This window comes from Hypanus sabinus, chromosome 16, assembly GCF_030144855.1.
Source record: "Hypanus sabinus isolate sHypSab1 chromosome 16, sHypSab1.hap1, whole genome shotgun sequence".
Taxonomy (NCBI): domain Eukaryota; kingdom Metazoa; phylum Chordata; class Chondrichthyes; order Myliobatiformes; family Dasyatidae; genus Hypanus; species Hypanus sabinus.
Genome location: NC_082721.1, coordinates 7,991,154 through 8,007,405, shown reverse-complemented (window position 1 = coordinate 8,007,405; position 16,252 = coordinate 7,991,154). Strand labels below are relative to the sequence as shown.

General features: G+C 40.2%; 1 protein-coding gene across 1 annotated transcript in view; it reads right to left on the bottom strand.

The window, feature by feature from the left end:
* Window positions 1-2,783: 2,783 nt before the first annotated feature.
* Window positions 2,784-16,252, bottom strand: part of LOC132405775 (one cut domain family member 2-like) — a 134,528-nt gene continuing 121,059 nt past the window's right edge. Inside the window, exon 2 of the mRNA XM_059990786.1 lies at window positions 2,784-3,076. Within this exon, the coding sequence (XP_059846769.1) occupies window positions 2,784-3,076 (293 nt within the window). The remainder of the gene's footprint in view (window positions 3,077-16,252) is intronic.

Genomic DNA, 16,252 nt, shown 5'->3' with positions numbered 1-16,252 from the left:
CCACAGGAGCAGTCAGCGGGGGGGGGGGGGGGGGGGCGTGTCCAGACAGGTATACATGGTTCACCACAGGTAAGAAGGGAGCTAAAGTGGGGGAATGCAAGAAAAGGGAAGGGGGAGAGGGAAAAAAGATTCTGGGAAGCTGCTGTAACCTTTTATTTTCAATTTCATTGACAGGAGCCTACAATATGACGAGCTGTTCATCAGCACGGGTTCGTCAGCACATAATCCCAGCTGAGACTAAGTTCATTTACCTATTGATTTCTTTTCATCCATGCAAAAATATAAAAAATGCTTAATCCCAAATGGACCCAGATGTTATGGTGGAACCAAACATGACACTGAATACGTAACTACATGTCCTTCAAATCCCACACTGTGAGACATTACCTAAGCCACCTCTATGGGAATATTCAGAAGTTGATCACAATAAGGCATATTTCAGTGGGCAGAGGAATATTGTCATTTTATCTTAGGTTGTCATTATTGAAGAGAAATATCCGCTTCATTGACACCCTTGACTAGTATTAATAAACTCTTTGGATGTGGTGGAATTTTTCTGAATTAATCTTAATGCAACCATCAGTTTAATGTGAATTCATATTTTTTGACTAATTGCTCCTTTTCCTCAAAGTACTTTCATTTCAGATGTATCATGAAGAGTGCCTCAGGAGAGGAGGATGCGAGCTGTATGAAGAATATTTGAAGATCTTCAACTCTCTTCCCTAAGTGTTTGCAGACAGAGTGAATGGACCACCCATCCTCCCAGCGGTCTCCATAACCCAGATTTGGGCATCATTTCCCCCAACTCATTATAAACTTAGTTATGCCTGCAATGACTAATAAAAACATAATGTTTCAAATGTGGATGAGCAAATAAAAATCATAAATTAAATAAATAAACTCATACACGCGCGCGCGCGCACACACACACACACACACACACACACACACACACACAAAACTGAAGGCTTGTATTATGCTTTTTGCAACAATGCAAAAGAACATTGACATTTCTGAAGAAATTGCTTTAATAACCATCCCAGACTCTCACACTTCCATTTAATAAATTGACAAAGCATGTGCACTAATACCATGCATTATCCAGGGTGCAACTCTGATTTAAGCCAAGACAATTGCCTGAGGCAGAATGGTTAACCCCACCTTCCAGATTTAAATCCAAGGATAGTACCCCCTCCCTCTCTATCCCAATTGACTCAATAAAATTAGTTAAACCACCCCCCTCCCCGAACTTCGCAACGAGTGAAAGGCTTCAAGCAGAAAACACTTGATTCTAAAACTGAGGTTTACACACAAGTTTCAAAGCACAGGGGTCTACAAATAGTCATCGCTTTGGTTCAAGCAAGGCACTCATCTTGTGGTCACTCTCTGCTAGTCGTCTCCTGCATGGCAAAGGAAGGTTGGAAGAATTTGTACCGGGGGCATGTTTGCAGTTGTACCGGGCGGAGAGGTTGAGAGCGGGAGCAGTTTCAAAACGCAGATCGTGCAAGGAAATCTTTGGTATCAGACGTGATTTTAAAATCACAAATTGAAATTCAGTGAGGTAGCCTCTTTGGTTCTCACTATAAGTGTCTCTACAAAGTTCACAACCGGAAGCATATCTGCTTCCTACTTAATACTACTAGATTTGGTTAAAGAATCAAGCTTTACTACATCACAAGACAGAAACAACATTAGAGGAGTTTTAGCGACATACTGATCAGACATTTCATCTGTGCCTTAATAGTACCTTAATATTCATGTTTAACAATGAATATTTGTCATAATGTTATTACTCTTACATACCAAAATCTTGATTATTTTTGGTTCTTTTGTGAATCTGGTAAGTTTTTTCTAAATTATACTAGCTTTTAATTTTGTCTTCGTCAAGGTGCCTAGTTTCCACAGCAAAAGCAAATTAGTTCAGTGAAAAAGAACCTTTATCGTTAGATGGTACTATACCCGCATTTTTAATTTCAGTTTCCAGTGACGCCATTGCCTCATAGGATAGCCCGAGACATTTAAAAAAGATTTTATATTTGTGGAAATAAAAGATCTGTTTTGTTTTTTTTTGGTATTGTATATGGCACAAGTCATCTTGTAGGTATTGCAACAACAAGTCGTGTAGTACCATCCCTTGGGAGTATCATTAAGGCAGCTGCTGCTATTGGCACACGTTATCCTCTCGTTTCTGCAATTAGCCTTTGAGTGACAAATCAATTTTCGATCTTTCTTTGTTTGTTGGAGGGAGGAGAGGGGAGGGTGGGGGGGGGGTGTGAGGGAGATTGGGGAGTGGGGAGAAAGTTCGTTACGACTCCAATCCTTACACAAGTTTGTTTCATCTTCTTTGGTTACAGAGACATTTAGGAAAGAAATTCTATCCAGACTTAAGTATCAACAAACACTTCTTTGTTTAATATATTTAGTCAATTGTTAGGTCATCTTCTCATACAGACTATTCTACAATGACCTTTATAGTGCGAGAGTTTGTCATGAAAATTACCCGAATATGTACTTTTATGTGCTTCCTGACCCGCGTGAACAGCCAGCGACACAAGTCCAGCCTATCTCCTGACCAGCCCCCGTATAATCCTGGTATGGAGCAAGGTGAACACGTGTCTCCGATTGGATTTTTCTTTGGAATTTATTTATCTTTAAAAATCGTGTCTTTTATTTGGTTTAAAGCCTTTTTTTTTTGGTTTTGTTGTTGTTTTTGTTTAGTCTGACTTCCAGAGCGCAGTGGCAGGGCGCTATTGCTGGGTGCGGCCCACTCTCTCCCCTTTCTGTCACGCTTTGGTAAAAGTGCTTGCAGCTGAAGCCGGAGGAAGGTTCGCACCGGACGGCTCATCTATCCATCTGTCCATGCTGCGTCTGCGGGCGTTCATGAAGAAGTTACTGACCGTGTTGAGCTCGAGCCCCAGCTGCTGAGAAATGGTGATCTGCATCTCTTTGGAGGGTCGTTTGTTCTCTTTGAAAATGGCGATCAGGGTGCGGCGCTGGAGGTCGGTGAAGACAAGCCTTTGCTTTTTGGGGGTGGTAGCTCGGTCTCTGTTTTGCTCTTGTTCTTTACGCTTGCAAGCTAAAATAGAGGAAGACACAGAGAGAGAGAGAGAGAGAGAGAGATACAAAGAAGAGAACGATTTAAAAGAACTGGCAATAATCAAATGGTCTTTGCATCATCAAGGCATGTCACCAAAGTTTCTCGCCCATTTCTACAGATGTAACATAGAGAGTATTCTGATTGGTTGGATCATCGTCTAGTGTCAAGGCACCAGCGCACAGGATTGGAAAAAGCTGCAAAGTGTTGTAAACTCAGCCATCTCCATCATGGGCACTAGCCTCCCCACCAACGAGAACATCTTCAATAGGCCATGCCTCAAGAAGACAGCATCCATCATTAGGGACCCTCATCATCCAGGATATGCCCACTTTTCATTGCTACCATCAAGGAGCCTGAAGACATTCAGTCAAAGTTTTAGGAACAGGTTCTTCCCCTTGACCATCAGATTTCATAAGCCCACAAACACATCCTCACTTTTTGCTCTCTTCTTAACTACAGATATTTATTTTTGTAGCTTATAGTAATATTTAAATGTATTGCTCTGTACTGTTGCCACAAAATAAAAAAAACTGTACGACATATGTCACTGATAATAAACTTCATTCTGATACTGATAATTACTATGGTTTATTTCACCTTATATTGTTTAGAGAGAGAGAAAATGGGGCACCAAAATAGCATAGCAGTTAGCACAACACTGTTATAGCTTGTGCTATCAGAGTTCATAGTTCAATTTAGGTGTCCTTTGTAAAAGGTTTGAAGGTAATTCCCATGAGCATGTGGATTTCCTCTGGGTGCTTCCATTTCTTCCCCCAGTCCAAACATGTACCGGATAGTAGGTCACATGGTCATTGTAAATTGTCCTGTGATTGGGCTACAGTTAAATAAGTGCATCATAGTTTGGGCAGTGCAGCTCATTGGGCTGAAAGGGGCTGTTCTGTGCCGTATCTCTAAATAAATAAACAGACAAACAACTAAATAAATAAAAAGAGAGACTCAAAGAAGAGAATGATTTGAAAAGAACTGAAAATAGTCAAGTGATCTTTCAAAGACCCCTAGATTTTGGAAGTCATTGCTGGATGTAGCACGGATTGGGTGGGCAACTTGCCTGTCTGAGATTGCAAGAAGTGCAGGGAGTTGTGGACACAGCTCAGCACATCATGGAAGCAGCCTCTCCTCTTTGATTCAAGTCTACACTTCCCGCTGCCTCTGTAAAGACCTCACTCAACCCTAACACTGGGCAGAAGATACAAAATCCTGAAGGCACATACCACCAAACTCAAGGGCAGCTTCCATCCCACTGGTATAAAACTACTGAACGATCCTCTTGCACTCTTGACCCCACACTCTACCTCGGTACAGTCTTGCACCTTATTATCTGTCTGCACTGCACTTTTTCTTTATTCCCAATTCTATTGTTGCTCATCTCTTGTACAATCTCAATGATCTGTGATTGCATGCAAAACATTTTTCACTGTATCTCAGTACCTGTGACAATAATAAACCAATTTTCAATTTACTGACAAATGGTTATTTAGAAGTGTGAGTCAGAATCAAGTTTATTAACACTGGTATACATCATGAAACATTGTTTTGTGGCAAGAGTGCATTGCAATACTTAATAAAAAAAAACTAAATTACAGTAAGAAAAAAATATATACAAAATACACATATATAATTAAATTAAGTAACACATACAAAATGCTGGAGAAACTCAGCAGGTCGGGCAGTATCTGTGGTGAGGAATAACCGGTGGAGGATTCAGACCAAGACCCTTCATCAGGGCTGGAAAGGAAGGGGTGAGTGGGGGAAAGGGAAGATGCAGAATATAAAGGTGAGGGAAGAGAAGGAAAATAAGCTAGGCTCTACTAGGTGAAGCCAGGTGGGTGGATGAGGGAGATGAAGTAAGAAGCTGGGAGGTGATAGGTGGAAAATATAAAGGGCTGAAGAAGAAGGAATTTGATAGGAGAGAAGAATGGACCATGGGAGAAAGGGAAGAAGAAGGTGCAGCAGGGGGAGGTGATAAGCAGGTGAGGGAAAGAGGTAGGAAGCCAGAGTGGGAAATAAAAGAAGATGGCTGGGGAGGGAAAATATAACACCTGGAAGGAGAAATCAATGTTCATGCTATTAGGTTGGAGGTTACCTCCAACCTGGTTATTAAATAAGTAGTGCAATAACAGCAAAAGAAGACAAAAAGTGACAAAAATCAAAAAGAAAATAATAGTGGAGCAACAGTGTCTCTTTTGTACATATTTTATTTACTGTTGGTGATTTTTACAATTGTGTACATCTCTACTTAAACTTTCTTTTGAGCTCACTGTCTGTTAATTACCCTGTGTCCTCTTGTCCAATTTAACATTGAATGGACAATGGCAACATCTATTGGTTCAGACCCTGTACTTCTCATTCTGATTGGTTGAGAAGAATTGGTTCTAATTGGTTCCTCAATATTCTTTGTCTCTTCACATAGACTATTTTGTCTCTGATTGTTTGGCAAGTAGAAATGGTAAAATGCCATTAAAAATCTATGAAAGCATCCATTCTTAGCAAACAACTGGTATCACTTCCTTGCCACAGGGGCAAAATCTATCTAAGTGCACTGACAATTTGATGAAATTTGTAATGTCTTCTCCAATGAACCATAGAACACTCTTCTCTGTAGTTATCACAATAAACTTCTCTGAAGTTTTCTTAAATTTAGAAATACGGCACCGAACGGGCCCTTCTGGCCCAACGAACCACACCGCCTGGTAACCCACTGATTTAACCCGAGCCTAATCCCAGGACAATTTATAATGACCAATTAACCTGCTATGGCTTTGGACTGTGGGAGGAAACCAGAGAACTTGGAGGAAACCCACGTACACACGGGAAGGAGCTTTCAAACTTGTTTGCAGAGGATGCTGAAGGTAAACTCCAAACTCCATGCCCTGAGCAGAAATGGCATCATGATAACCACCTGTCATGACTCGGAACTTTTTTACTGCATGCAAAGCATTTTTCCAACATTGTTTCTTTCTTCAGTTTTTTTAAAGCTTAGCTTTACTTGGCACATGTACGTCGAAACACACAGTGAAGTAAGTTGTTTGTGACAAATCAGATGAGCTGAGTAGCCTGCCAGGCTTCTGGCACCAACGTGGCATGCCCACGACTCAGTAACCCTAACCCATATGTCTTTGGAATGTGGGGGGGATGCCCCCATGCGGGCATGGGGAGAACATACAGACTCCTTCACGGACAGCGACAGAGACTGAGTCCTGATCTTACAGCAGGCCCTGTAAAGCGTTGCACTAACAGTTACATTACCGTACCATTCTGCAAGTTAAACCCTTGTGTTCATTGCTGGAAGATGCACTCTTATTGTTGGGCATTGAAACATCACCCACTAAATTCTGTCCCGTTTGCAATTACAGAAGAAAAAAAAATTTCAAAGGTTTCCAAGAGCACAACCCTTCGCACCGTCAAAGCTTCTCACCAGAGGCTTTTGGAAATTTCTATGGACCGTGCTTCCACGGAGAGCATTCTGAATGGTGTGGAGACACCACTGCACAGGATCAGATAAAGCTGCAGAAGTTTGTAAACTCAGCCAGCTCCATCATGGGCACTAGCCTCCCAGTATCATCTTCAAACGGTGATACCTCAAAAAGATGGCAACCATCATTAAGAATCCTCTTCTAATTACTACCACCAGGGAGGAGGTACAGGAACCTGAAAAGACACCCCCCCAAGATTTTAGGAACAACTTCTTCCCCTCCATCGTCAAATATCGGAATGGAACATGGACTTATGTACACCATCTCACTTCTTGCTCTTTTGTTGCTCTACATATTTACTTTAATATGCCCTCAGTCGCCACTTCTTGTACCTAATAAAGTGGCCACTCAGCGTCTGTTTGTGATCTTCTGATCCTGCAGCCCATCCACATCAAGGTTTGACATGTTGCACATTCAGAGATGCTCTTCTGCACACCACTGTTGTAATGCGTGATTATTTGAGTTGCTGCTGCCTTCCTGTCAGCTCGAACAAGCCTGGTCATTCTCCTCCGACTTCTCTCACTAACAAGACACTTTTTCTCATAGAACTGCCGCTCACTGAATGTTTTTATTAGTTTTTCACCTCATTCTCTGTAAACTCTGGAGACTGTTGTGTGTGAAAATCCCAGTAGATCAGTGGTTTCTGAAATACCCAAACCATCCCATCTGGCACCAACAAGGATTCCATGGTCAAAGACACTTAGGTCACATTTATTTCCCATTCTGAAGTTTGTTCTGAACAACAATTGAATTTCTTGACAATGTCTGCATGCTTTTATGCATTGAGTTACTGCTACATGATTGGTTGATTGGGTACTTGCATTAATGAGCAGATGTACAGGCGTACCTAATAAAGTTGTCATCTAGTGTATACATTTCTTATTTTAATTTATAGTTTTTAAGAAAATTATTGCACTGTTCTGCTGTCATAAAACATGAAATTTCATAGCATGTCTCAGTGATAATTAGTAATAAGCCTGATTCCGATATTCTGATATTTGGTAATGACTGATTTATTTCCCCTTATCTTACTAAATGTTACATCATGGTTTGCTATGAAAATTCAAATATACAGGAATGCCACAAGCTGTAGAGAGCAGTGAATTCTGCCAAATACATCATGACCACATCCTTTCCCAGTATCAGTTGTATTCAACGTTCCCTCTAATTCTTTTTACAGATGCAAGGACCAACCACTGTCTCTGAGCAGGAATCTTTTACATGGTCTGGCACTTTATATTAACATTATAGAAAAGAAAATTCCAGCTGCGCAGCAACGAAGGCTATGTGCGCGGGAGCTAATAAATCCTCAGCATTGCATCCTTATTTTCATATTGTAATTCTCTCGAAATAAATACTCACATTGCATTTGCCTTCCTTACACCCAACTCACCCTGCAGGTTTGCCTTTAATGAATGCTGCAGGACTCCAAAGTCCATTTGCACCTCCGATTTTTGAATTTTCTTCCTGTTTAGAAAATAGTCTGTGCTTTTATTGCTTCTACCAAAGTGCATGACCATACACTTACTGACACTGTATTCCATCTGCAAATTCTTTGCCCTCTGTCCTCTGTCTAAGTCCTTCCTCAGCAACCCTGCTTTCTCAACGCTCTCTGGCTGCCCACCTATCTTGGTATTATCCACAACCTTGGCTGCAATTCCACCATTTAAGTCATTGACATACAATGTAAGAAGAATCGGTCCTGACACAGACCCCTGTAGAACACCACTAGCCACCAGCAGCCAACTAGAAAAGGCTTTCTTTATTCCCACTCTTTGCCTCCTGCCAATCAGCCTCCACTTTATCCATGCTAGAATCTTTCCTGTCATACCATAGGCTCTTAACTTGCTAAGCAGCCACACCTTGTCAAAGGCCTTCTGAAAATCTAAGTAGACAACATCAACCATTTTCTTTTGTCTATCCTTCTTGTTCTTTCCTCAAAGAATGTCAACAGATTCGTCAGGCAAGATTTTCCCTTAAGGAAACCATGATGACTTTGGCCTAATTTACCATGTGCCTCCAAGTACCCTGGAACCTCATCCTTAACAATTGACTCCAACATCTTCCCAACTACCGAGGTTAGACTATCTAGTCTATAATTTCATTTCTCTTGCCTCTCTCCCTTCTTGAAGAGTGGAATGACATTTGCAATTTCCCAGACATCCAGAACCATGACAGAATCTAGTGATTCTTGGAAGATCATTACTAATGCCTTCACAATCTCTTCAGCCACCTCTTTCAGAAATCTGGGACCTAATCTATCGGGTCCAGGTGGCTTATCTACCTTCAGAGCTTTCAGTTTCACAAACATCTTCTCCCTAGTAATAGCAACTGCACTCACTTCTGCTCCTGATGCTGTTGAACTGCCAACATATTGCTAGTGCACAGTAAGTACTGCTGCAAAATATTCATTTAGTTGCTCTGCCATTTCCTTGTCCCACATCACTACCTTACCAACATCATTTTCTAGCAGTCTAATATCTACTCTCATCTCACTTTTATTCTTTCTGAAAAATCTTTTTGTAGCCTCTTTGATATTATTGATTATCCTAGTTTCATATTTCACCTTTCCTTTCTCTTGGCTTTTTATCTGCTTTCTGTTTTTTTTAAAAGCTTGCCAATCCACTAACTTCCTACTAATTTTTGCTCTATCATATGCTGTCTCTTTGGCTTTTATGTTGGCTTTGACAATAGACAATAGGTGCAGGAGTAGGCCAGCACCGCCATTCAATGAGATCATGGCTGATCATCCACGATCAGTACCCCGTTCCTGCCTTCTCCCCATATCCTTTGATTCCACTATCTTTAGGAGCTCTGTCTAACTCTTTCTTGAAAGCATCCAGAGAATTGGCCTCCACTGCCTTCTGAGGCAGAACATTCCATAGATCCACAACTCTCTGGGTGAAAAAGTTTTTCCTCAACTCTGTTCTAAATGACCTATCCCTTATTCTTTGACTTCCCTTGTCAGCCATGGTTGCATCATCCTCCCTTTAGAATACTTCTTCTTCTTTGGGATGTATCTATCCTACACTTTACGAATTTCTCCCAGTAACTTCAGCCATTTGCAGCTCCACCATCATCCCTATTAGTGTCCCCTTCCAATCAACACTGGTGAGCTCCCCTCTCATGCTTCTGTAATTACCTTTACTCCACTGTAATACTGATACGTTTGACTTTAGCTTCTCCCTCTCAAATTGCAGGGTGAATTCTATCATATTATGATTGCTGTCTCCTTAGAGTTCCATTACCTTCAGCTCCATAATCAAATCCAGATCATTACACAACACCCAATCCAGAATAACTGATCTCCTAGTCAACTCAATACAATTTGCTCTAATAAAACATTTTGTAGACATTCTACAAACTCTTTCTCTTGGAATATAAAGTCAGCATCAGCCTGATTTTCCCAATCTACCTGCATATTGAAATCCCCCATGACTATCGTAAAACTGATTCTTTTATGGTTGTTTGATTTATTGAGTATTCCCACAAGAAAATGAATCTCAGTATTGTATATGGTGACATATATGTGTGTACTTTGATAATAAATTTACTTGGAACTTTTGAACTTTGATTTATTATCCTTCTCAACCCCATTCTCCTGCCTTCTCCCCATAGTATTTGACACCCTCACTAATCAAGAACCTATCAACCTCCGCTTTAACTATACCAAATGACTTGGCCTCCACATTTGTCTGTGGTAATGAATTCCACAGATTCACCACCCTCTAGCTAAAGAAATTCCTCCTTATTTCTGTTCTAAAGGAACATCCCTCTATTCTGAAGCTGTGACCCCTGGTCCTAGACTCCACTCTCGCGCCCCCCCCCCCCAACTATAGGAAACATCCTCTCCATGTTTCTCTAGACCCAAGGGTCAACGTAAGAGCTAATTCCACTTTTGTACTAATGGAAGTTTAAAATCACACTGTAAAAACATTAAAAAGAGAATTGTAGACATTGTTTTATACTCATGGGTTAAGGGGAAGGAGATGGAGAGGCAGAGAGGGGAAAGCTATGAATAAAAGATCGAAGGGCAGAATAAAACTAAGCTGTCACTGAAAACAGAAAACAAATGAAATCAAAGGTAGGAGATATTCACTGACAGCATTCACTGGAGAGAGAAATAAGTTTCTGGTAAGCTTGGTATAAAACATTGAGAAGTCCTATGGGTCTTTATTGATATTTCACCGTGACATCAACTCTTCAAGGGAGGAAAACAAAATTGAGTGTACTATATCACTAATTAACTAGTAGAAACTTGTTAATTGTGATTGTTATTTATTTATTGTAGCTAAGTTTTGAACGTAATGGAATAACACAATTGTACCATGAAATGGTATTATAGATCCAAATAGCTGTGAACTCTTTAATGGCGCAACATTTCTAACTTGGTACTGAATATACACTTTATCTGATACCTGTACCTAATAAGGTTGCCACTAAATATATATTCTAAATTATTTGAATTTTTGTTTAGAGATACAGAACAGTAACTGAGGCTAGGGGAGAAAAAAAAGAGGACATGGGTTAATGGTGAAGGGGGAAAAGTTTAAAGGGAACATTAGGGGGGGCTTCTTCACACAGAGAGTGGTGGGAGTGTGGAGTGAGCTGCCAGATGAAGTGGTAAATGCCGGCTCACTTTTAACATTTAAGAAAAACTTGGACAGGTACATGAATGAGAGGGGTATGGAGGGATAAGGTCCAGGTGCAGTTCAGTGGGACTAGGCAGAAAAATGGTTCAGCACAGCCAAAAAGGGCCAAAAGGCCTGTTTCTGTGCTGTAATGTTCTATGGTTCTATGGTTCTAACAGGCTCTTCTGGCCCATTGAGCCCACACAACTCAATTACACCCATGTGATGAATTAACCTACTAAACTGTACGTCTTGGGAATGTGGGTAGAACCTGGAGAACTATATGGTCACAGGAAAAATGGACAAACTGCTTACAAACAGTGGCAGGAATCGAACACGGGTCACCTGTACTGTAAAGCATTGTGCTAACCACTACACTACCATGCCTCAACTATTTATTGGTTCATTTATAATAGTTCCTGGTATATCAGCTCAGTAATAATTAAAAGCTTTCAATGTAGCACTGATACATCCAAGGTTTGATTGATTTTAGGTACATCAGAAGTGATCCAAAACTGATTGAATGGCCATCATTATGGTATAGAAGAACCAATGCTTATGAACAGCGAAGCCTACAGAAAGGTAGTAGGCAACCATTTTCTTTTCCTATGATTGAATTTTTTGGACTCTGAATCTAGTTATACAACTTCAGATGACTTGCTTCCCGGTGTACAGTATATCAGAATTGGCCATTTCTACTGTATTACATCATTCCCAAATTCTCTCTCCATCTGTATGACGTCAATCCCAAATTCTCCCCATTTGCATGAAATCAATCCCAAATTCTCTCCCTATCTATATGACATCAGTCCCAAATTCTCTCACCATGTGTACAGCGTGACCTACTGGGTATGTCCTACCCATCATTCCCCACTTCATATTATTTTCTTCTCACTGGCTAATTGCCTGCATCCCACAGTGTTTGTTCATTTTTTCTCTCTCTTTAACAACCTCCATAAATTGGATGATCCCTTGCGTTTATCAACATGATAATCCTGGTCTCACCCTTCCACAGACATTTCCTCTGACCTTCATCGCATTAATCGCTCATCTTTTTTTGCAACTTAAGACCAACTGGCTTTCTCCCTTTCCCAGTTCTGATGAAGTGTCTTTAACTAAAAACATTAACTCTGTTTCTCCCTGTCTATTGCAATTCTTTATTGTCCTTTAAATGCCTGCAAGGAAATTAATTCCAAGGTAGTTTATGTTGCAGTACACAGGCTTTGACCTGGTGTGTATTTTACACATTTTCTGTTTTTATGTTGGATTTACAACAGTATTTTAATGTTCCTATATAATTTATTGATTTTTTATAATAGAAGACATAATTAAATGAAAAATAAGTCCTAGTATTTTTATTGATCTGTAGTAAATATTAGCTTCAGTCGAGGACATCTATGCTGCACAACTATGAGTTTAAGTGAGCCGTTGACTAGGCCCATAAAAGATACAGACAAAGAGATTTTCTTTATCTATCACACATACATTTAAACGTAGAAACATTCAGTGAGGTTCGTCAATTGTGCCAAATGCCTAAAGCAATCCAAGGTTGCGTTAGGGGCATCTGCGAGTGTTGCCATTCTTCTGGCTCTAATGTAGCATGTCCACAGCTCACCAACTCTAACCTGTATGTTGTTGGAATATGGGAGGAAACCAGAGCACCCTGTGAAATCCCACATGGTCACAGGGAGAACATATAAATTCCTTACAGACAGCAGCAAGAATTGAACCCCAGTCGCTGATTGGGAATATTTAAAATGGAGCATGATAGACTCTCGACTAATTCGGGTATCAAATATTACGGGGAGATGGCTGGAGAATGGGGCAGAGTTGAACAGATCCAACAGGCAGAATTGCCTAATTCTGTTCCTATGTCTTATGGTCTAACCACTATGCTACCATGTAATGAATAAGCTTAGCAATTAAATTTTACCTGTGGAATAATCAAAGAACATTTTTTAAGTTATGTTACTATTCCATTAATCCAGTGTTTTGGTGTTGGACTTGTTACTTATCCGGACCTTTGGAAATTATTCTAATTTATACCTCAATACATCTTACGTCACTTTTTTAAGGTGTTACACAATGAAGTTTTCAATGAACCTCATAAGTTTAAGGGCAGTGTGGGAAACAGAAGCAAGTATTTCTAGGGTCCTGCTGAGTTTAAAGGATACATGGGAATTGACCCTGACCTACACAGAGAGGTGACTGAAGTATTTCATGTAACTAATTCATGTAACTTATTCAACAACCTATGGACTCACTTTCAAGGAATCTACAACTCATATTCTGAATATTATTTATTTATTATGATAATTTTTTGTATTTGCATAGTTTGTCTTCGGCACACTGGTTGTTTGTCAGTCTTTCTTTGTGAATAATTTTTTTAATTGATTCTATTGTATTTCTTTGTTTTATTGTGAATGCTTGCAAGAAAATAAATCTTAATGTATATGGTGACCTGTAGATATTTCAATAATAAATTTACTTTGAACTTGTGGCTGCCTGTAAGGAGACAAATTCCAAGGTTGTATAATGTATACATACTTAAATAATAAATGTACTTTGAACTTTGAACTTTAATGGTGACCATCCAAACAGCTTTTGGATCAATTCTGATGTATCTAACAACACTGTGTCTCTAGAAGTAGCACTGCTACATTGAGGACATTTAATTATCACCTAGCTAATTATCCAGGAGCTTGTATAAATTAAACCAATAATTTAGAATATCAGTACTATGCAAAAGTCTTAGGCACATATATAGCTAGGGTGCCTAAAATTTTTGTAGAATACAATATCTGTCAATGTGGAGCGGAGAGCTGGTTTGTAAATCTGATGGGAGTAAAGGATGTTTGGGATGGTGAGGATGGAGTGTGGGACAGGGGCAGAGAAGGAGTGTCATGGTTGGACCACCCAGTCCTGAGACACCAGGCAAGGTCAATCAATTAGATTATTGATCATTACAGAATGTCTCTCTGGTGCTTCCTGCTCCCTCTCCTCACTCACATATGTCATGGAATTTCTTCTTTTTGTGTGGCAGCTGTACAGTTCAAAACAGAAATTACTACAGTACTGTGCAAAAGTCTTAGGCACCCTATATATATATATATATATATATATATATAGAGAGAGAGAGAGAGAGAGAGAGAGAGAGAGAGAGAGAGAGAGATAAGTAAGTACTCGGATTCTGCTCTACCTGTGTAAACGTTTCACAGAAGATGGTAACATGCACGTACTTCACTTTGAAAAGACTCAGAGGGGTTTGGTGGGTTGAGAAAGTCCCTCAATTACTGTAATATTTTAACCCTGGAGGGGCTGGATGAGGGGCAACAGTCCAATTGGTTTTTGAAGAACATAATAGAACTGCAGTGAAATCATTGACTATGAATGAAAAGGCATTGTGGTTTATTCTCATAAATAATTTTTATTTTGAATAAAGCTTATTTTGAAAAATTTTTTAAAACCTGTCTAGAAGGTGATGCAGATCGCACAGTAGAGTAGGAGTTGTCATAGCGCATCACCGTAAAGTGACCCAGGTTCAAATCCCACCACTGTCTGTAAGGAGTTTGTACGTTCTCCCTGGGAGCACATGGGGTTCCTCCAGGTGATCTGGTTTCTTCCCTCAGGCCAAAAACGTACCAGTTGGTAGGTTAATTGATCATTGTAAATTGACCTGTAATTAGGCTAGGGTTAAATCAGGGGTAGTTGGGTGGTGTGGCTCGAAGGGTAAAAGTCTTTGGCACATATTCAGCATACATATGCCAAGATCACTGAGGACTTAACCTGCTCCCAACATATCGATGCAATTATAAAGAAGGCAAGGCAGCGACTATACTTCATTAAGAGTTTGAAGAGATTTGGTATGTCAACAAATACACTCAAAAACTTCTATAGATGTACCGTGGAGAGCATTCTGATGGGCTGGTATGGAGGGGCTACCACACAGGGCTGAAAGAAGCTGCAGAGGGTTGTAAATTTAGTCGGCTCCATCTTGGGTACTAGCCTACAAAGGACCCAGGACATCTTCAAGGAGCGGTGTCTCAGAAAGACAAAATTATTGAGGACCTCCAGCACCCAGGGCATGCCCTTTTCTCACAGTTACCATCAGGTAGGAGGTACAGAAGCCTGAAAGCACACACTCAGCGATTCAGGAACAGCTTCTTCCCTGCTGCCATCCAGTTCCTAAATGGACATTGAACCCATGAACACTACCTCACTTTTTAATATATATTATTTCTGGTTTTTGCATGATTTTTAATCTATTCAATATATGTACACTGTAAATGATTTACTTATTTAATTATTATTATTATTTTTTTCTTCTTCTATATTATGTATTACATTGAACTGCTGCTGTTAACAAATTTTACGACACATGCTGGTGATGATAAACCTGATTCTGATTCTGATATGTGTGCCTAAGTCTTCTACACAGTTCTGTATTTGGCAACATGAAGTGCAGAGTGAGTCTGTAAATCTGGTGGGAGCAAAGGATGTTGGGAATGGTGAGGGTGGGGTGCAGTGGGAGGGGTGACAGAGAGAGTGCCAGGGCCATACACATACTTTTCTTGATAAAAATATGTAGAAAACACAGTAGTGTAGCAGTTAGTGTAACACTATTACAGCACTGGTGACCCATGCTCAGTTCCATCGCTGTCTATAAAGAGTTTGTATGTTCTCCCCATGAGCTTGTGGGTTTCCTCCAGGGGCTCTGGTTAACTCCAACATTCCAAGGTAAAAAACATACGTAGGTTAATTGTTCACGTGGGAGTGATTGAGCTGCATGGGCAATTGGACCAGAAAATAAGAACATAAGAAATAGGAACAGGAGTAGGCCATCGAGCCTGCCCCGCTGTTCAATAAGATCATGGCTGCTCTGTCCGTAAACTCAGCTCCATCAGCCTGCCTTTTCCCCATAACCCTTAATTCCCTTACTATATAAAAACCTATCTAACTGTGTCTAAATATATTTAGTGAAGAAGCCTCAACTGCTTCCCTGGGCAGAGAATTCCACAGATTCACCACTC